We start from the raw sequence: 23,326 nt of genomic DNA, 5'->3' as shown, positions 1-23,326 counted from the left end.
AAGTTCACAGACCTCAGATTAGGAACCTTGGTCTAGAATGAGGGACCAGATCAAGTAAAATGAAATTTGATAGAGATAAATGTGAAGTACTTCAATTTTTATTTTAATTAGCCACACAAATACCAAATGAAAGCAGTAGAACTAGATAAGGAGTTTAGTAATGAATCTCTAGTGTTGTGGGGAAAGAACACTGGACCTAGAGTCACAAAACCTTGAGTTTGAATCCTGTTTGTGATTTCTACTAACTATCTTCTAATGGGCAAACCACTTACCTTCTCTGCCTTTAAGTTTCTTCCTGAATAAAATGGAATGGAAATAATAACCATGTCACCTTTTTCAGCAGATTATTTTGAAACTCAAATGAGATAATATTGATAAAGTACTTTGGAAACCTTCAGATACTCCACATGATAGATAATAGTGCCATCATCATCCAACAACAGCAGGATATGATAGCCAGAGAAGCTGGCATATTCATAGACTTTTCTTCTAAGAAATATAGAATCTTTAAAACCAAGAGTTGGCAGGAACCTCAGAGATTGCCTTAATCAGATCTGCTTAAGACCCCCCTCAATAAGATTTCCAACAGAGTGCTGCTCCAATAAGGGAGAACCTACCAGCTTCTGAGGCAACCTGTTCAATGGTGCATCCTCTGATCACCAGATCTTTTTTCATGTAAACTTGTCTATCCATGCCACACCAAATCTTTCTTGTGCAGTTTTTGAGCCCAGGTATGGACTTGACATTTAAGTTAAAGGACTTATCAAAGTCACATAGCCAATAAGAAACAGAGCCAAGAGTCAGATTGTAGGCCTTAGGGTTCTTATTTGAAGATCCTTTCAGGTATTCCCCAGATCTTCATAGCATACCTGGGTGGTGGGGAATGGTAAAGAGCTAAAGCGGAGATTATTAACCTTTTTGTCTGGTGAAACCTGTAGATCTTTTTTTTCAGAATAATGATTTTAAATGCATAAAACAAAGTAAGAGAAAAGAAGCTTTATTGTATTGAAATATAGTTATCAAAATATTTTTTTAAAAAGTTCATAGACTCCTTTTTTAAGAACCCCTGAGCTAAAGGATACTTAAGTATTATATTTATTGCTTTCTTTGGATAATGAACATTTTATGGAAAAAGGAATGAACTTCCAAAACAATGGAATTGGCAGTTTAGTGGAGGTGGTACTGATGGTAATAGCTAGTGTTTATATAGCATTTTATCAATATTATCTCATTTTACTTTACTTTACTTTACTTTACTTTACTTTACTTTACTTTACTTTACTTTCCCTCATTTACAGATGAGGGAACTGAGGTAGACAGAAGTTAAGTGTCTTGCCCAGAGTCTCATAAAATCTTCCTCCATCCAAGTCCAGCTCTGATTAGATAGTAGTTTGTCCTTGAAGTGAAGGCTAGCTAGCCACTTGTTGTAGAGGGAATTCCTATTCAAATGTAACTTGGACTGAATGAACTCTGGATAATTCAGAGGCACCTCCTGCAATTGTCTTTCCTTTACATTTACTGTGATAACTTGCTGCTTTTAACACCTTATAGGAAATAGCTCCTTGCTAGAACCTTGATTGCATTAGGGTTTTGGTAAGCATTGATTATTGGTGGTTGTTGTTTCATAGAGAAGTTGTCATTCTATATCCTGGTTTTCATTCCTATTGGAGAACTCCCTCTACTGAGGCAGATCTGCAATTCACAATTGTAGAGATTCGCCTGGGGCCCTGAGAGGAAGAATCATGCCTGCCTAGAAATAACTAGTTGAGGGTCAGACCATATTTGAACCCAGGTCTTCCTGACTCCAAGGTTTGTTTTCTACTACATTGTGTGGCCTCTCTGTTATTGAAGTAAATTGAAAACCTTGCTTATGGATTGAACTAGAGGGAACTTTAAAGATCTTCTAATACAAGAAATTTTATTTGGCATCTCCCTTTATGGATAGGTTTCAAAATTTCCTGAACTTGCATAAATTTGATTTTTTAGTGGTTTGTTAATAATAGTTTGATATAATTAGCTTTGTTTGTAATCTTGTTTTATTTTATGTATTAGGCAACTAGATGGTGCAGTGGATAGAAACACAAGACCTGAAGTCAGGAATATCAGAATGCAGATCCAGCCTCAGATAGCTATGTAGCCATGGGCAAGTCATTTATTCTCTGTTGGCCTCAGTTCTCTCAACTTAAATGGAAATAATAATAATAACAATAATAATAATAATAACTAACTTTCAGGGTTGTTGAAAGGCTAAAACAGAATGTTTGTAAATTACTTTGCAAACTTTAAAGTACTATGTAAATACTAGTTATTATCATTTTTATTAAGAACATTATTCTAAGAAGGGATCCATAGGCTTTGCCAAATTCCCAAGAAAATACAGTTAAGACAGTTAAGAATCCCTGATCTCATCCAACTCATATATTTTCAGACAAAGAAACTGAAACTCAGATCTCCTTTGACAAAATTGTTAGTAGTCACAGAAGTCAGAAGTTTCTGTCCCAGATTGTAAGGGTTCTCCCCAATAGATTTCAACAGCTTACCTTCCCAGTGATCTCCAGGATAGTTGAGCTTGCAGGTTCTTTCATTGACTACTTGGACTTAGACACACAAGGTAGCTTCTTTGAGGCTCCTAAATCATCCCCTGGAGGAAGCTGCCTTGTCTTGTTTGGTGCTATTCTCATTTCAGAAAGTAACAGTTTTTAGGGAGATGAAGTCCACACGTTGTTTGTGCATGAATCTGGTAAAACTAGAACACCTTCAGAAAGGAAATGGGAGAATCAGGTCAGTCATTTGGTACAGTATTAGAAGAATCATTGGAAATGCCTACTATAGACTTTCATAGTTTTGAAGGGGTCCTTTTTAGATAGCTGTTTTCATCTTGGTTTATCTTCCTTACTCACCAAGGAGTTGGTAAATTCTTTGTCTCCCACTCTCCATATACTTCATTTCATCACCACACCTGTAAACAGCAGGCATTCATAACTCAGTGAGGTAGCTTTGTGATTCAATTTGAAAATGAATTAGTAGAACAGTAGGTTTTAAAAGATGACTACCAATGTAGTGGTTAACAAGACATTTCACTACATTGGACAGAGGAGATACTTGAATAAGTTGTTGAACAGCAGTATTCTGTTAAAGTAACAAGGTGACTCATAGAGGGAAGCCTTCTTCATTACTTTCCAAGAAAATGCTTAGTATTCTCCACTTGATTCTTTTTTTTTTTTTGCAAGGCAAGTGAGGTTAAGTGGCTTGCCCAAGGCCACACAGCTAGGTAATTATTAAGTGTCTGAGACCAGATTTGAACCCAGGTACTCCTGACTCCAAGGCTGGTGCTTTATCCACTGCGCCACCTAGCCACCCCATCTCCACTTGATTCTTACTGCCTTCCAAGTTCTACATTTAACCCTGTGTAATACACAGGAAGTCAGGAACAAGGGAAGGAGGGTGAGTATCCTAAAAAAGTTATTTCTTGCTTTAAATTGTCTGTCTCCTTTGAAAGGTTCCCCACAAATTAGCCAGAATGCTTGCATTACAGTAGAATCAGGTCTTTTTATTTTTACCTTTTTCTTTCTCCTTTACCTTTTTTTTAGGATTTTGCAAGGCAATGGGGTTAAGTGGCTTGCCCAAGGCCGCACAGCTAGGTAATTATTAAGTGTCTTAGGACGGATTTGAACTCAGGTATGCCTGACTCCAGGGTCAGTGCTCTATCCACTGCACCACCTAGCCGCCCCCCTTTACCTTTAATATAAGAAAAAACTTTAATATAAAAAAAAATAAGAAAATAGTTCATTGTTCTCTTCACTTTCTTTTAAACATTAACTTGTTGATTACCTGGTGCTATTTCCACCAAAAAAGTTTCTTGATCAACTCCACACACATAAGAGTTCTCTTGCAGTTATCAAGCTATTCTGAGATGTAGTCACTAAATACACAATTAGCTCAACTTAAAATGACAAACTATTTACCCGCAATTATCCATTTGATGTTTTCAGAAACTGGATTTCTGAATACTCAAAACATGCATTAAAGTTGTCTGGGATGTTTTTGTACCCATAACCCTTTTTCTGGAAAACATGGCCTCAGTGTTTCTGAAATCACTGTTTCTGTATCCAGAAAGGATTGTGTAAGGTTAACCTTTCAAGCAAAACTTCAGCCATATCTTTGTACTCTTCTGTTTTTTTCTAAGAAGACAGTTTAAGTTTAATGGGATAGCTTGGTGTAGATTTATTCTTTGATTTCCTCTGATCCGAGGTACTGGTGACCTAACCCAGTTGTGTCCATGGTTCCCATCCCAGGAACAGCATCACAGTTATAATTCATAAAGAAAGTCTCTCCTTCCCCTCTCTACCCATCTGCCAGATCCTTTCAGGATGACAAGGAGAGACAGAAATGATCTCCCTTCATCTCTTGACAAAATGATCCCATGATTAGATATTAGAATATTTGACTGGCAACTAGCTTTTTGGATAATTTTCAGACCCTGGTGTTCAAAGTCCATTTATATTTACATCATCCACCTCAGTTTCTGTATAAGGAAACTGATGTCCCCCAGTTTAGCAAACTGCTGGAGGGCACACAATAGTGTATTGCTGAATAGGACTTTGAGTCAGGACACCTGGGAGTGAATCAGGCCTGATAGATCAAAGGTCTTAAACTTTCTTTGCCTCATTTTTCTTTCACTGTCTCCCAATGTCTAGAAACTTTTTCCTTAACAACAGTGAAACTAAATGAAAGCTGGTATTTAAGTTTTTTACTATTACCTGAATTCCTTCTAATTCTTTTGTCTTAGAACTCATTGAATAGTCACTCTGTATCCCACTAGCCCATGCAGCCAATGTTGCAAACAAAAGTTAAAGTTCACATGTTCATCTGCTCCCTAATTAAGGGGTAAATTTTTTTAAGAGTCATAGAGGGGTGGATAGGTGGCGCAGTGGATAGAGCACCCGCCCTGGAGTCAGGAGTACCTGAGTTCAAATCCAGCCTCAGACATTTAATAATTACCTAGCTGTGTGGCCTTGGCAAGCCACTTAACCCGATTTGCCTTGCAAAAACCTTAAAAAAAAAAAGTCAAAAGACCTTTGCTACCTGTGAGAATTATGTGAAATCTAGTATCCTTTGCCTTGTGTAACAAACATTAATATACTAGCATTGGTGCATTTGGATGTACCAAAAGGCCTATAAGTCTTAAAACAAAGCCTCATCATAATGTACATATGTGATATGAAGTGGATAAGACAACATTACAATAGCAATTAAACAGGTAAGATCGAGGTCCTTTTTTAGTAATCCTTTAGAATGTGTCTAAATTTAATTTCCCTGTTTCTGAATTATATTCAATGTCATTCAGAACAAATACTCATTTTAATGCTATTTGGCATGAATGAGAAAAGACAGGAAAGGAATAGGAAAGACAATAATCAAATGAAAATGTACCCTATGCCCTTCCAGGACGGATTCAGAAATATATGAAGATGCAGTAGAACTTCAGCAATTCTTTATTAAAATCCGTGATGAGCTCTGCAAAAATGGAGAGATCCTTCTCTCACCAGCACTCAGTTATACAACAAAGCATCTTCATAATGATGTAGAGAAAGAGAAGAAGGAAAAGTTACCAAAAGAAATAGAAGAAGATAAATTAAAACGGGAAGAAGAAAAGAGAGGTGAGTTTCTTTTCTTTTTCATATGACCAAGAAATATGGTGTTTATTTTGTAGTTAAACCCCTCTATATCAAGTTATCCTGAGATTGTACATAAAGAATCATGAGATATGTCTCTTACAACAGTGGTCGTTAAGAGAAACTATGTTTCCTTTTTTTTTTGGTTTTTGCAAGGCAATGCCTAAGATTATACAACTAGGTAAGTATTATGTGTCTGAGGCCAAATTTGAACTCAGGTCCTCCTGACTCCTGGGCCGGTGCTCTATCCACTGCATCATCTAGCTGCTCCTGAGACTGTTTCCTCATCATCACTGTGAGATATTTTCATAGGACTTAAAGGCTTAGAAATCTAGGTGCAACATAGCAGACAAAGTTACCTTTTCAGTTTCTCTTGACAGAACTTAGAATTTGTAAATATTGTTGACTGACATGCAAATAAGAATCCGCCTAGACCTAGGAATCATTTACACACTCTTTCTTAGTAAGATTTTCTCCAGATTATGTCAAGCATATATCAACCTTATATATCTGTCAAGACATACTTGCATTTTAATTGCTTTTCTAATTTTTTAAAAATAAGACAGAATATAATCTAGCATTATGCACAGATTGGGAAAAAAATCATTTCACTTAATATTTTTTTAATTAGAAAAAAATTTTTATTGTTTTTTTGAATTTTACAATTTTTCCCCCAGTCTCACTTCCTTCTCCCCACCACCCCCACAGAAGGCAGCTGATATTCTTTACATTGTTTCCATGCTATACATTGGTTGAAATTGAATGTGTTGAGAGAGAAATCATATCCTTAAGGAAAAAATAAAATATAAGAGATAGCAAAATTACATACGATAACTTTTTTTTAAAAAAATTAAAAGTAATAGTCTCTTGGTCTTTGTTTAAACTCCACAATTCTTTCTTTGGATACAGATGGTATTCTCCATCACAGATTGCCCTAAAATTGTCCCTGATTGTTGCACTGATGAAATGAGCAGGTCCATTAAGATTGATCATCACCCCCATGTTGCTGTTAGAGTGCAAAGTGTTCTTCTGGTTCTGCTCATCTTGCTCAGCATCAATTCATGCAAATCCTTCCAGTCTTCCCTGAATTCCCATCCTTCCTGGTTTCTAATAGAACAATAGTGTTCCATCTCATACATATACCACAGTTTATTAAGCCATTCCCCAGTTGATGGACATTCATTCAATTTCCAATTCTTTGCTACCACAAACAGGACTGCTATGAATATTTTTGTATAAGTGATGTTTTTATCCTTTTTCATCATCTCTTCAGGGTATAGACCCAGTAGTGGTATTGCTGGATGAAAGGGTATGCACATTTTTATTGCCCTATAGGCAGAATTTCAGATTGCTCTCCAGAAAGGTTAGGTGAGTTCACAATTTCACCAACAGTATATTAGTATCCCAGATTTCCCACAACCCTCCCAACAATGATCATTGTCTTTTCTAGTCATATTGGCCAGTCTGAGAGGTGTGAGGTAGTACCTCAGAGATGCTTTAATTTGCATTTCTCTAATCATTATTGCTTTAGAGCAGTTTTTCATATGACTATGGGTCGCTTTGATTTCCTCATCTGTAAAATGCCTCTGCATATCCTTTGACCATTTGTCAATTAGGGAATGGCTTGTTTTTTATAAATTTGACTCAGTTTTCTATAAATTTTAGAAATGAGTCCTTTGTTAGAAATACTGGTTATAAAAATTGTTTCCCAATTTACTGCATTTCTTTTGATCTTGGTTACAGAGGTTTTGAATGTGCAAAAAACTTTTTGATTTAATGTAATCAAAATTATCTAGCTTGTTTTTAATGATGTTCTCCATCTCTTCCTTGGTCATAAACTGCTTCACTTTCCATAAATCTGACAAGTAGACTATTCCTTGATCTACTAGTTTGCTTATAATATTGTCTTTTATATCTAAATCCTGTGCCCATTTTGAGCTTATCTTGGTATAGGATGTGAAATGTTGGTCTGATCCAAGTTTCTGCTATACTAACTTCCAATTTTCCCAACAGTTTTTATCCCAGAAGCTGGACTCTTTGGATTTATCAAACAACAGATTACTATAATCATTTCCTGCTATCTCTTTTGCACCTAGTCTATTCCACTGATCCTCCACTCTATTTCTTTTCCAATACCAGACAGTTTTGATGACTGATGCTTTAAAATATAATTTTAGATCTGGTAGGTCTAAGCCACCTCCTTTTGTACTTTTTTTCCTATTAAATCCCTCACTGAATATTTATTATAAAGAATTGTTATTAACCAGAGCTAACTATCATCTGCTAGGATTTGTGACCATTTAAAGGCTAAGGATTGTTTGTCAGACTTGCAATCATTACAGACAGATTTGTGCTATGGTCAACTTGCAGTATTTTTTCTAAAATAGAATCGTGTATTAGCATAAATAATTGGAAAGTACAAATTTCCTTTTAGCCCATTGCTTTCTACCAAAATAATTTTACCTGGGCAAAGAGTAAAACTACTTCACTTGAAATTAATTCCTTCTGCTTACTCCAGCACAGACTTGGATGAAAATTCTAACTTGAAGTCTCAAAAGGAGAAATTTGGGCATGGACAGTGCAGTGTCTTAAAGGTTTAGCTACAGATGTTTGGGTAGTGGAGGGAGTGCAAAGCTTGATCCTGGGACATAGAGTCAGGTAGGGTGTCTCAGACATTTACTAGTCAGGTGACCCTGAGCAAGTCACTTAACTTCTGTCTGACTCAATAGCCTCATCTATAAAATGGTGTGATAACAGTACTTTCCTTACAGGGTTGTGAAAATCAAATGATTCCACAGGAGAAGGCTTTCCAAACCTTGAAGCATTATATCAGTCTATTATCTATCATCATTATCTTTGCTATTTTTTAGGGAAAGGGATTCATTGCTATGGGTATACTAACCATTGTCACAGATCACACTTTTACAACTTCGTAGAACATTTTAAGGAGTTACTTTGACCAAAAAGTTCATCCCCCTACAGCCAACCTGGTGACATACCTCTATGAACTTAAGCGGATTCCCAGATAAGAGTTCACCATTCATAGCCTTTTCAGCTTGGTCTAGAATCCTTCAGATCTTGTGTTCCAATAAGGTCATTTGTGCCCATCACGGACCACCTCTGTACCACAGTGGACCATCAGTAAAGGTGGGCTTCAGTTCATTATGGAAAAATGATCTTCATGGCTTCCACTTAGCATGTTCTTATATGAGGTCCATGTAACCAGATCATCACATCATCATTTAAGAGTTAGAAAGAGCCTTTGAGATCATCTAGTTCGACCTCTTCATTTTTCCAGGACACTGAGGGGTCAAGCAACTTAGTCTCAGAGTGCCTTGGCCAGGATTTGAACCCAGGCAAACCCTCTGATTCCAAATGCAGTACTTCTCCTGCTGTACCATACTTCCTACCGAGGTATCCAATTTAAATTAAATGAAACCTGTTTTTCATCCAGAAATTAATCAATGCTACCAAAAAGGAGATCCTTAAAATTATTCTGTTTGCATTATCATTGCTTTCAGAAAAGTTTTAAGAATTTGAAGATAACGTAGGTCCAAAGCTAGCTGACCTTTAATCATTTGGCAGATCTTCACTACTACATTATCTTTAAATTGGAAATGAATCATTCTTTTGAATCACTTAAATAACGTATTATGCAGAAGAGACATCTTTGTTTTCATACTGGCCTCCTCAATTACTTTTGATCAAGTGTGAGAGTCTACTATTAGTAAATCCAACAGTAGATCCAGAAGGAGCACAAGATGGTTTTTCACAGGATTCACCAACAGTAACTGTTGTGGAATTGGAATGGAGCTCTTTTTTTTAGAAACCAAATATTTGGAAGTAATGCTTTTTTAAAATAAGTCATGAAGTTAATGAATGAGAAGTGTTTGTAGAATTTTTGGTTTGGGGCAGCTAGGTGGCACAGTGGATAGAGCACCGGCCCTGGAGTCAGGAGTACCTGGGTTCAAATGTGGTCTCAGACACTTAATAATTACCTAGCCGTGTGGCCCTGGGCAAGCCACTTAACCCCATTTGCCTTGCAAAAAAAAAAAAAAAACCTTAAAAAAAGAATTTTTGGTTTGTTTTTGTTTTATGAAAAGACTATATACATAGTTATTCACAGTGAGCACTTTAACTTCAAATCAATAAACTCAGATTAAATACTACACTACCTATAGAAAACTGCTAGATATTAAATGAAGAAATGAAGCTATAAAATTTGGTTAAGACATGATTCTTCTCAAAAGAAATTTGACATTTGCATAGATAACAATAATACAAAATAATGAATGTCAGTCAACAAGCTTTAATTAAAAGTATGTTTTGTTCCAAACATTATGGCAAGGGCTGCAATTACAGAGGAAGGCAAGACAGGCTTTTCTCTCAGGCAGTATATATTATGGTATAATGGGGAGACAACATTGCAAGCAACTATGGATGAGCAAAATTACATACAAGATAAATGGGAAATAACCAACAGAGAGAAACACTAGAATTAAGTAGGATCAGGAAATGCCTTCACGAGGAGGTATTATTTTAGCTGAGACTTGAAGGAAGCTTAGGGAAGTCAGGAGGTAGAAATGAGAAGCATGGAGAACTACAAGTAAAAAGGCAAAGAGTAGGGAGATGGAATGACTTGTTCATGGAACAGCCAGGAGGCAATGTCCAAACCAAGGATTTTACATTTGATCATGGAATTAATAAGGGGCCATTAGAGTTTCTGAATAGGGGTGACATGATCAGAGTCTTTCTTGTCTTTTTTTTTTAGGTTTTTGCAAAGCAATGGGGTTAAGTGGCTTGCCCAGGGCCACACGGCTAGGGAATTATTAAGTGTCTGAGGCCGGATTTGAACTCAGGTCCTCCTGACTCCAGGGCCGGTGCTCTATCCACTTCGCCACCTAGCCGCCCCTCAGAGTCATTCTTTAGGAAGATCAGTTACAATTGAGTAGAGGATGGCCTGGAGGAGAGAGAGAGACTTCAGGCAGGGAGACAAACCAAAAGGTTATTGTAATAGTTCAGCAATAGGGGGACGTGGCCCTACCCTGTAAAGGTGCCAGTATCAGAGGAGAGAGGGCAATGTATACAAGTGATACTACACAGATCAAATCAACTGACCTTAACAACAGATTAGATTGAGGGTCCGAGGGAATGGAAATGAAGATTAGGGAGTGGAGGATGACACTTCTTTGAGACCTTGAATTATTGGGAGCATGGTGATACCTCAACAGTAGTAGAGAAGTTTGGAAGAGAGGAGGGTTTGGGGGGGGTGGATAATGAGTTCACTTTGGGTTTTAAGATCCAGTAGACAATAGAAATGCAAGTTCAGAGGTTAGGACTGGATAAGTAGATTTAAGATTTATTATTGTAACAATGGTATTTGAATCCATGAGAGCTACAGAGATGGAATTGAAGGGGCCAGCACAAAGTCCTGGGAGACACTCAGCAGGATTAGTGGGCTTAACACAGTCAAGGATTCAGCAAAGGATATTGAGAAGAAAGACAGACAGACAGACAAAAGGAGAATCAGGATAGAGTATATCAGGGAGAAAAGAGTGAATAAATAACACTGTCAAAAGTTGAGATCAAGAAGGGCAGGTGGGTGAAGCAATGGGGAGAGCACCAGCCCTGGAGTCAGGAAGATCCAAGTTCAAATCGGCCTCAGACACTTGAAACTTGCTTGGCTGTGTGACCTTGGGCAAGTCACTTAACCCCATTATGTTCCAAAAATTAAAAAAAAGATCAAGAAGATGAGGACTGAAAAAAGTCATTTAGAATGGATAATTAAGAAATAATAGTAACTTTGGAGACAACAATTCCCTTTGAATGATGAAGTCAGAATTGGAACTGCTAAGTCTAAAAACTAGTGAGGGAAGGAAAATAGAAATACCTGTTGTAGAAAGCCTTCTCAAGAAACTTTGCTATGAAAGGGAAGGGACACACAGGACAATCAGGGAGGGAGATAAATGTTTTTAGACAAATGTTGATGCAAAGATTGAAGATGAGAGAGAGTAGGAATGCGAGAGGGAGTAATCTGCTAGAGAAGATGAAGAGGAATGGGGTCCCTTGTGCACTTAGAGGGGTTTGCCTTGACAAGAAGTGCCATGACTTGAATGAAACCTGGGTAGAGGAAGAGGAAGTTATAGAAGCATCTGAGTAATGGAAGATGAGGAGGAGGCTGGAAGTTTGCCATGAATGGCCTCTCTTTTTTCAGTGAAATACTTTTGATTGAAGGTTCTTAGCTGAGAAGTGAGAAGAAGTGGAGGATGTGTGAAGTTTGAGGAGGGATTAAAAACCACTAAGATGATTGGGAATCAGTTAGGGAGGCATAAAAGAATTAGCTAGAAGCCAAAGGCAGCTAGGTGGTACAGTGGATAGAGCGCTGGCCTTGGAATCAAGAGGATGGGAGATGACTGTTACTAGCTGTGTGACTTTGAGCAAGTCACTTAACCCTGATTGCCTCACATCCAGGGCCATCACCAGTCATCCTGATATCTGGCCAGATCCAGATGGCTCTAGAGGGAAATGGGGCTGGTGACTTAGCACAGCCCCACCTCACTCAAATCCAGTTGATGTATTTGTCATGGCATCACCTCCCTGGCATCATGATCTTCTTTGGAAATGAAGGACAAACATTAAAAAAAAGACAGTTTTGGACTCATGAATGAAAAGGCATTTATTGAGCCGGGGTCCCCTACCTTTTTTCAACCCTCTACTCTTTGGCTTTCAATAAACTATTTAATATAATGAGAAATAAGAGATTAATTTTTCATAAATAAAACTATTCAAGTTCATAAAATTTTTTAATTTTGTTAGATGTTTTTCAGAAAAGTCAAATAAATTAATTTGAGAACCTTGATTTTGGTTCTTGGCAACTAATAGTTTTAGTCTCAGTATAGTTATTGAAAGCCACATATCATGTTGAGCTATCGCTTTGAGAATGAGACAGTAATTTTGATTAACAGATATAAGTAGTATAAATGGAATTAAAACCTTGTGATTAAAAATAGAATATGCTTCTTCAAAGGTATACCAAAAAAAATTGACTATTGATTGGAAATCACTTCAGTTTCACATTATGGTAGAAATCAGTTAGTTGGTCTTTTACTGAGTTGCTGTCACACATTCTTTTTTTCTTTTTGGATTTTTTTTCTCATTTTTGTAAGGTAGTCGGGTAAAGTGACTTGCCCAGGGTCACACAGCTCAGTAAGTATTAATTGTGTGTCTGAGGTTGAATTTAAACTCAGGTCCTCTTGACTCCAGGGCTGGTGCTCTATCTACTGTACCACCTACCCACCCCCCAGATTCTTTTTTTCTAGCTTAATATTAAGGGATTTTTCCATTCAGAATTCATGCATTTGGTTCAGTCAGTAGGAATAAGTCCGTCAGCATGTACTATATACTGTATTGCTTCTTCACCTTCCAAATCATGCCCAGCTTTTTCACAATTCAGTTATTTCCATTCACACTTGCTTTTAGAATATTTCAGTGGAATCATATAATTTTTTGTTAAATATTCCCCATATTTCTTTGACAGGCTTCTCGTAACCCCCTAGAGATAGTCATGCACTGAGCTTACTCTATACCAAGCACTGGGATAAGCTCTGGGCATACAGATAGAAAAGCACAACCAAGTTTCCTCTCACACAGCTTAGATTCTGCAAGGTGGAGGCAGCCACTTCCAAAATTCAGAAGAAATTGATTCCTAATATAATCCTTCTATCAATCATCCCTACTTGTTCACTAATCTTCAGGCTTTTCATATCTTTTGGCTGCATTCATGCTGCAAAAGATAAATAAAATCATCATCTTTTCTATACAATACCAACAAAACCGAGAAGAAACAGAGAGAAAGAAATTCCATTTTAAAATGACTGCAGAAGCATAAAATACCTGAGAATCTACCTACCAAGGCTCACAACTGAACAAAAGGAACATAGTTAGAAAACACTTTTCACACAAATACATCTAAACAATTGGAGAAATATTAATTGCTCATACATAGGCTGAACCACTACAAGCACTTCTTGGAGATATTGCAGGTTTGATTCTAGATAATTCTAGATAATCTAATATGTACACACACACACGAAACAAATCACTTGAATTTTTTAGTTTCCCAGTGCACATAAATGTCATGTTTATACTATACTATATTCTTTTAAGTATTGTTTCTTTTAAAAAACGTACAAATTTTAATGTAAAAAATATTTTATTATTAAAAATGCTAATCATCTGAGCCTTTAGTGAGTTATAATCTTTTTGCTGGTAGAGAATCTTACCTCAGTGTTTGCCGAAGGCTGGGGTGGCTGTGGCAATTTCTTAAAATAAGACAGGCATGAAGTTTGCTGCATCTTCCTTTCATGAAAGATTTCTATGTAATATGTAATGCTGCTTAATAGCATTTTACCCACAATAGAACTTTCAAGATTGGAGTCAATCCTCTCAAACCCTGCCATTGCTTTATCAGTTAAGTCTATGTAATATTCTTCAGTATTATTCCCTCTCAAGGAATAGAGGCCCAAGGTGAAAGAGATGGGGAATAATCAGCCAGTGGGGCTGTCAGAACACACACACACACACAGGATTTCTCAGTTAAAATCACATCTTACATTGAGTGATTTGTGGCACCTCCAAAAATTACAATAGTAACATAAAGATCACTGATTGGAGATAACCTAATAATAATAAAAAAGTCTGAAACAATTGCAAGAATTACCAAAATGTGACATAGAGACATGATGTGAGTTCCTGCTATTGGAAAAATAGCACCAGTAAGCTTGCTCAACACAAGGTTGCCACAAAGGTTGCAAAACCTAATAAAACAAGGTATACCTGCATAAAAGGAAAGGAAGGTAGTCACCAATACCAGATCTCAAGCTGTACTATATAAAACAGTCTGGTAGTAGACAAGAAACAGAGAGGTTGATTGAATAGACCAAGTACACAGTGTTGTTGTTCACTCATTTCAGTCATGTCTGACTCTTCCTGACCCCACTTCTTGGCAAAGATACTGGAATGATTTGCCATTCCCTTCTCCAGTGTATCCATTTTGTCAGACAATCAGAGGTTAAGTGACTTGCCTAGGGTCACATAGCTAGGAATGTTGGTTTTGAACTCAGGTTTTCCTGACTCCAGGACCCATGTTTTATCCACTGAGCCATCACCTGTCTCACGCAGGTACACAATACACAGTAAATGACCACAGTAGCCTAGATAAACCCAAAGAGCCAGACTTTGTGGTCAAGGGCTCATTCAACAAAAATTGCCAGGAAAACTGGAAAACAATCTATTAGAAACTAGACTAGATGTAGACTAACATCTCATACCAAGATATGCTCAAAATGGCTATGTGGTGATTTAGCAAATTAGGAGAACATGGGAAAATTTGTCATATATATATATTTATGACCAAACAAGAGATGGGGGGGGGGATCATGGGAGGTAAAATTATAATTCTGATTATATTAACCCTATCCCACCAAAATTAGAAAGTTATCAGGAAAATAGGAAAATATGGGTGGGGGGGCTACATTATAGCAAGTTTCTCTATAAAAGGTCCCATTTCTCAAAGATAATAGAGAATTGAGCCACATTTATAAAAATAAGAGCCATTCATTTCCCAGTTGATAAATGGTTAAAGACTATGAGCAGTTTTCAGAAGAAATGAAAGGTCAGTAAGTCATATGAAAGATAGCCTAAATCATTAATAATTGGAGAAATGAAAATTAAGACAATTCTTAGGTACCAATCATACCTATCAGAGAAGGAAAATGACAAATGCTGTAAGAGATGTGGAAATAGCAAAATGTACAGTTCTGGAGAACAATTTGGAATTATACCAAATTATACCAAAGGGCTATAAAACTGCATATGCTCTTTGACCATCAATACCACTATTAGGTCAAAGAGGAGGAAAAAAAAGAAAAGGATCCATTTGAGCAAAAATATTTATAAGCTCTTTTTTGTGATGGCAAAGAATTAGAAACTGAGGGGATGCCTGTCAGTTGGGGAATGGCCAAACAAGTTGGGTATATATGTTGGTGATGGAATACTGTTGTGCTATAAGAAGTGATAAAAGGGATGACTTCAGGAAAACCTGGGAAGATATATATGAACTGATGTAAAATAAAGTAAGCAGAACCAAGGAAGCAATCTACACAGTTAACAGAAGTGTTATAATGATCAACTATGACTTAGCTATTCTGATCAATACAATGATCCACACACTTCCAAAGGAATCAAAATGTTGTCCACCTCCAGAGAGAGAACTGATGAACTGTTGAGTGCAGATTGAAGCATTTTCTTCACTTTGTTGATTTTTCCTTGCCTTTTTTTTTAAGCATCATGGCTAATGTGGAAATGTTTTGCATGTGTGATGAATATCATTTTCTATCTTCTCAATGGGTGGGGAAGGGAGGGACAGAATTTTGAACCGAAAATTTTTTAAAATTGAAAAATAATAAGATCTCTGTAAGAGAGTGGAGGAAGAGAAGGAAAGGGACAGGACATATACCTAGGTTTGAAATAGCCTACACTGCTATTTCCCCTTCCTCTTCTAGAGAAGGGAGATCCAAACTCCATAGGATAAAAATCAACTTGGGCTGCAATAACACCAGTTGGCAGAGCTCTGTTCTGCTAAGACAGAGAACCAAGTAATTAAAAAACAGGCCAGGACACCTTTGAGTTGGAAGGTTGGAGGAAAGGTAAGAAATGTGAAGGAGAACTGAGCAGCCCTCCACTAAGCTTGAGGGAAAGAACCCAGCTTCCAAGTGACTTTAGAGCTGTCCCTCCAAAAATCATGGAGCAGTGACAGGCAGGTGAACCTTGAATTGCCCAGCAAGGGAGGAAGCTGGAGCCCCTTTGAGAAGCTCCCAGGGAAACCACCATCATAGGGGACAGAAAGTAAATACTAAGGGAAAATAAAATAGGGGAAAAATTGAAAATTCCAAAGATCTCATGAGAAACAAAATTCAGAGACCTTCAACATAAATAGATAAATCAACAGAGAAGACAATAACAGCAGAAGGAAATTTGGACTCCAGATCTCATAAATGAGTTCAGATATCTATGAATAAATACCACAAAACAAAGGGAAACAATTCAACACTTGACGAGACAAATGACCTGTGAAACATGAGGTGAAAATGGAAGCATAACTTACTGTTCCTGAGTGATTTAAAAAAGAAATGAGTATTGTGAGAACAGAATTTAAGTCTAGCCAAGCAGAAATAATGGGCAGAATATAGAAAAGCTAGAATTTTCAATTGTGACTCAGAATGGATAATTGATTGAGAATACAAATACAAAAAAAATGGACAGTTTAGGAGAAGAAAAAGGCAGTTACATTAAATGAAGGCATGCTCTCAAAAACAAATTCTTAGAATTTAAAGGGTTTCAGGTCTTCCAGAAGAACACAGCTGGTTAAAAAATTTGAATGCCATAAAGCAAGGATTATTACCAAAAAACTGCTCAGAATTTATAAACACAAAAAAATGAACTACTAATTAAAAGAATACATAGATTACCTCCAAAAACGGCAAGACTACAAACTCACACATGGTGTTAAATTTAATCTTTCCAATGAGAAAAAAATTAGATTCTGTAAATGACAGGGAAAAACCTTCCAATACAAAAAAGAGATTCGAAATAACACAAGACTATCCTGAATCCATCAGAAAACTCAAAAGGAATAGTGTGTTCTGAAAATCAGAAGAGCTCAGGATGCAGCCCAGAGTGACCCACCTACATGTATTCAATAACAAAGTGAAATGTGAAACATTTTTAGGAAGAAAGCCAAAAACAAAAGATTTAAATAAAATGGCAAATCAAAATATATTGTGTTGTTTCAATAAAAACTTTTAAAAGTAAGGTTGGACAGCCCCCCTTTTTTTTTTGTTTTTTTGCAAGGCAAATGGGGTTAAGTGGCTTGCCCAAGGCCACACAGCTAGCTAATTATTAATTATCTGAGGCCGGATTTGAACCCAGGTACTCCTGACTCCAGGGCTGGTGTTTTATCCACTGCGCCACCTAGCTGCCCCGACAGCCCTCTCTTAAATACTAAGTGGGTCAAAGAACATAGAAATAATAATTATGTGAATAATTTTGATTATGAAGAAACTACAAACCAGAATTCCTAGGTTGTAGCCTAAACTTCCTCAGGAGGAAGAGCATATCCCTTCAATATAATTAACAACGTAGGAAAAAGAGAGGATTAATGAACTTAAGTACGCATTTAAAAAATTAGAAAGCCAATAAATAAAAAAAACCTAAAATAAACACAAAAGAGGAAAGATGAAGAATTAGAGGAGAAGCATGCTGGAAACAAAAAAGTAGAAATGATAAAGAAAATCAAAAGCTGGGTCTTTGAAGAGACTAAAAAAATGATAAACCTTTGGCTAATCTGGTTAAAAAGAAGAGATCAGAAAATAAAATAGGGACAGCTAGGTGCCACAGTGGATAGAGCACTGGCCCTGGAGTCAGGAGTACCTGAATTCAAATCCGGCCTCAGATAATTAATAATTAGCTAGCTGTGTGACCTTGGGCAAGCCACTTAACCCCATTTGCCTTGCAAAAACCTTAAAAAAAAGAGAAAATAACCAAATGAGCAAGGTGAAGTGAAAACAAAACCTGAATAAAAAGAATACTTTGAACATATACTAGCAAAATTGAGGACACAGAAGAAATTGAGGAATATCTTTAGAAATATAATATACTTTAACTATCAGACCTTTGAGAGAGTTTAAATAACCCAATCTCAGAAAAAGAAGTTAAAATCAAGTACAAAACTTTTAAAAAAATAATCCTAATGATTCACCGAGAATTCTTTCAAATTTTTAAAGCACAATTACTACAAAAGCCTCATAAATTCTCAAAAGTTGAAAAAGCACCCTACTAGAATTGTTTTATGAGACAAATGTAGTCTATACCTAGACCAAGGAAAGATAAAACACAGAAGGAAAAACCATTAACACATCATTAGTGACTATGGATTAAAAAATTAAAAACAAAACTTAAGCTAACAGACTACAGTGATATATCTAAAAAAGCATTCATTATGAGCAAGTTTTTTTTAAATACTAGGGATGCAAAAATAAACCATCAGTATAATCCCATTAAAAACCTAATCTACATGATGATCTCAATTGATGCAGAAAGAGCCTTTAACAAATTATATTGCCCATTTAAACTAAAAACTGCAGGCATAGAGGGACATTTTTAATCTCATAAAAAAAAATTCAAACCAAAAGCAAACACCACAGTAATGGGGATACAGTAGAACCTTTTCCAATAAATTACAAGGGCAAAGCCCTTGCTATTCTCAACTCTCTCTTTAATGGGTTTTTTTTTTCTCTCCTTTGTGAAATAAGAAGCTGAAAAGAGTGAGGACTCCTCTGGAGGAGCAGGCCTCTCTGTCTTACATCGAACATACAGCCAGGATTGTAGCTTCAAGAACAGTATGTACCACGTTGGGGATTATGTCTATGTGGAACCAGCAGAAGCCAACCTCCAACCACACATAGTCTGCATTGAAAGGCTATGGGAAGATTCTGCTGGTGAGTACCAAGAGCTCATCGCTGTCCTTAGGAGGGACACAGGATTCTTTGGGAGCAAATGTACTATAGATTTAAGTCTTTCCACAATTTACCACTAAATGGTAATCAAAACTCGAAACCCACCTGTCTGGAGTGTTCAGATTTTTTTTAAAGGGGGGGTGGGGGGGCAGCTAGGTGGCACATTGGATAGAGCACTGGCCCTAGAGTCAGGAGGATCTGAGTTCAAATTCAGCCTCAGACACGTAATAATTGCCTAGCTGTGTGACCTTGGGAAAGTCACTTAACCCCATTTGCCTTAAATAAATTTTTTTAAAGTAACCAGTAGAATGTCCTTAAAGAAAAAGACATGATTCTTGCTCTCCATGAATTTGAAGTCAGGTTGAAATATTTGCATGAAACAAATACTATAAAAGTGATCTGTTTACAGGAAAATATTGATTTAGTTGTTTCCTCATCATTTAGGTCTAATCAGAAAACTTCCTTTCAGATAAGAATGTTTTGAAGAAGAGAAGGGAACATGACTTGACAGGCAGGAGCAAAAGAGTTGGGGGGGGGGTGTAACTAATGAAATGTAAAGAAATTCCATATGTTTTGAAAACAGAGAGATGAAGGATATGAGATTAAACAACTTGCATTTTTGAGTTGCTCTTTCTTTGAGACTTCTTTGAGCACTTTTCTTAGGATACCAAACTTCCAGCACATAGTATAATTAAATTGCTGTTTCCTTGTTTATTTAAAGAAATTTGGTGAAAGGATAGCTTAACTCTTTTGAGCAGGCAGTGACAATGAAATTAAAGATTAAACAGTTTTTGGATTTGGGTCCTAAAAAGCTGAATTAATGGATTAATTTGCTTTTTCTAACATTTGTCTTTAACATTTTTTCCCTTTTACTTATTATAGGTGAAAAATGGTTGTGTGGCTGTTGGTTTTATCGGCCAAATGAAACATTCCACCTTGCTACACGAAAATTTTTGGAAAAAGAAGTTTTTAAAAGTGACTATTACAACAAAGTACCTGTTAGCAAAATCCTAGGCAAATGTGTAGTCATGTTTGTTAAGGTGAGATACTACCCCCAAATTCATAACCTATTATGAAACATGAAACATGTAACACATAAACACACACACACACACACACACACACACACACACACACACACACCCCTTGAAACTTTTCAAGGCAATAACTGCATTAATCTAATTTGGGTTAGTCAGTGTGACTACTTATAGCAATTTAGGGAATGAATGTTAATTTTTCACATAAAAAATAGTTGCCAGCTATAATCAGACTGATGTGTTTTCTCAGTTGAAGAGATTTTCAAAGAAAAACTGAAATTAACTATATATAATAGATTCTCTTCAATGTTGAGGGAAAAGGAGAATAGAGAAGGCCTTAAGAGCCTCACTTTGCAGATCAGGAAGCACTAAGACCTAGAGGCAAAGGTGCAGTGGAGAGAGCCATTTCACCAGGCTATTGCGAGGTCAAACTGCAAGGTCTTAGTGGCATGAGCTATTACTTTGAGAGGCAGCATAGTCCTGCAGGCACAGGATCCTTGACAAAATCTCCTTAATACTAAGTGATTATGGATAAATCATTAATCTTTTGGAACTTGTTTCTTCATCTAAAATTTAAAGTTTATTCTAATTAGATATCTTTCCTTAGTGAGTAGATGTAAGGAAAGTTTAGAAAAGTGCTTTGTAAACTTTAAACTGAGATATAAACAGCTACTTACCTCTCTTTGCATTTAAACCCCTTATATTTATTTTGTATATTTTTATTCTGTATTTCATTTCATGTCATATGTGGATTCGTTTTCCTATGATATATTAGAAGATCCTTAAGAACAGGGATTGTTTTCAATTTTTGTCTTTGTACAGAAAAATAGCCTTTATTATTTACTCATTTCTGGGTTTTTTAGTAATTCAATTTCATTAAATAATCTATTGCTATTGCTTTGTTTAACAGGAATACTTTAAACTGTGTCCAGAAACCTTTCGAGATGAAGATGTTTATGTCTGTGAGTCTCGATATTCAGCCAAAACAAAGTCTTTCAAGAAAATTAAACTGTGGACCATGCCTGTCAGTTCTGTTAGGTTTATCCCACGGGATGTGCCTCTGCCTGTGGTGCGTGTTGCTTCTGTGTTTGCAAATACAGATAAAATGGATGATGAGAAACACACTGAAACTTCAGAAGACTGTAAAGGAGTGGACACTTTCCTTAATCTTGAAAAGGTAAACATTTTAAAGGAAAAATCTTCAAAAAACATTTCTAGCTGATGAATTAAGAACAATTTAAACAATGTGCCTGGGAATCATATAGTTAATTTTAACAATGAAAGATAGCTTAGAGATTGATATTTTATTTCTGACCTTCCTTTGCTTAAACTTTTATAAATCTTAGATAACAGTTTTAAATGTTTTATTGACAATTTTACATTAAGGAAGAAAAAACTAACCCAACACTAGTTGGGTTAAAAAACCAGCCCAACACTTCAACTGAGTTTGACAATTTATGCTATATTCCATATTCATAATCCATTCCTTTCCTTACCTCTACCCTCCCAAAACTCTAATTAAGGGGAAAAATTACATCTTCTCAACATTTTTCCTTTTTTTTTTTTTTTTGAGGCAATCAGGGTTAAGTGATTTGCCCAAGGTCACACATTAATAATATGAGACTGGATTCGAACTCCCCTCCTGCTGACCTCAGCTGTCCCAGCCATTGCACCATCTATCTGGTTTCCTATCCCCATTCCCACCATCTCTTTTTCAAGGCCAAATTTGGTCACTGTAATTAAAGAGCATTCAGTTATAGTTTTATTATTTTTTCCATTTACATTGTTGTCATCGTATACATTGTTTTCCTGGAATCATTTACTTCATTTTGCATCATTCATATGAGTCTTCCATAACCTCTTCTGAATTCTTCATATTCTTTGTTTTTAATGTTAAAGTGAGAGTTTTTTAACTTATTTTTTAATTATTTGCAAAGATAGTTTTCAGCATTCATCTTTTTGTAAGTTTTTGAGTTCCACATTTTTGTATCTCACTTCCTTCTCTCTCCCTTCTCCATGATAAAAAATAATCTAATATCAGTTCTACTTGTACAGTCATGTTTAACATATTTCCATATTGATCATGTTGTGTAAAAAAGAATAAGAAATAAAGGGGAGAAACCGTGAGAAAAAGAAAAAATCATAAAACAAGTTTTTAAAAAGTGAAAATATTATACTTCGGTCTGCATTGAGACTCCTTAGTTTTTTCCTCTGGATGTGGATGGCATTTTCCATCACAAGTCTTTTAGAATTGTCCTTGATCACTGAACTGCTGAGAGGAGCCAAGTCCATCATAGTTGATCTGCCACACAACATTGCTGTTAATATGTACAGTGATCTCCTGGTTCTGCTCACTTCACTCAGCAGTAGGTCATGCAAGTCTTTTGTTAGTTTTCCCAGCGATTTTTGTCAAATAGTGAGTTATTATGCCAAATACTGGAGTCTTTGAGTTTATCAAACAGTAGATTACTGTAATCTTTCTTTTCTACCTAATCTATTCCACTGATGCACCCCTCTATTTCTTAATCAGTACCACATTCCCATTTTCTTAGTAGCATGTTTAAGTAGGTCAGGTGGTGCTATTTTGATTGCATTCCATTTTTCTTCACTTATTTGACATTGAACTTTTAGTCTTTAACAAGTTTGGAAATCTAACTATATCTGGATAACTGATTTAAAAATAACTCCTAAGTTATTGGCAAGTCAGTTCCTATCTAACCATATATTTCATTATTTTGTAATGGCATTCAATGTTTTCTATATCTAGTACCTCCTTATTCTCTTCTGGAAAAGAAAATATCATAATAAATACATAGGCACAAGATTTCTGGGTAGTCTACAGTTTTTGACATCTTGATCCTGAGCCATATTTTCCAATTTTTTTTCATCACCTTCTCCTATGTTCATTTTGCATTGAAATCACCAAGGATATAAAACATATTGATTGTCTTTGCAGTGTCTTAGTAAGATCTTCAAAGAATTTCCCTGCATCCTTTTACTCTAGAATGGATGTTAGCAGTCTTCTTTTTTTTTTAATTTT

The 23,326-nt window shown here is 36.2% G+C and overlaps 1 protein-coding gene across 35 annotated transcripts in view; it reads left to right on the top strand.

The window, feature by feature from the left end:
• Window positions 1–23,326, top strand: part of PBRM1 (polybromo 1) — a 126,220-nt gene that overhangs the window by 62,360 nt on the left and 40,534 nt on the right. For all 35 annotated transcript variants that reach the window (XM_074198164.1, XM_074198188.1, XM_074198175.1 and 32 more), the window contains 4 exons: window positions 5,449–5,660; window positions 19,046–19,231; window positions 20,132–20,289; window positions 21,197–21,463. In XM_074198164.1, the coding sequence (XP_074054265.1) occupies window positions 5,449–5,660; window positions 19,046–19,231; window positions 20,132–20,289; window positions 21,197–21,463 (823 nt within the window). The remainder of the gene's footprint in view (window positions 1–5,448; window positions 5,661–19,045; window positions 19,232–20,131; window positions 20,290–21,196; window positions 21,464–23,326) is intronic.

Source organism: Macrotis lagotis, chromosome 8, assembly GCF_037893015.1.
Source record: "Macrotis lagotis isolate mMagLag1 chromosome 8, bilby.v1.9.chrom.fasta, whole genome shotgun sequence".
NCBI classification, from domain to species: Eukaryota; Metazoa; Chordata; class Mammalia; order Peramelemorphia; family Peramelidae; genus Macrotis; species Macrotis lagotis.
This window is presented reverse-complemented; position numbering and strand designations above follow the sequence as displayed.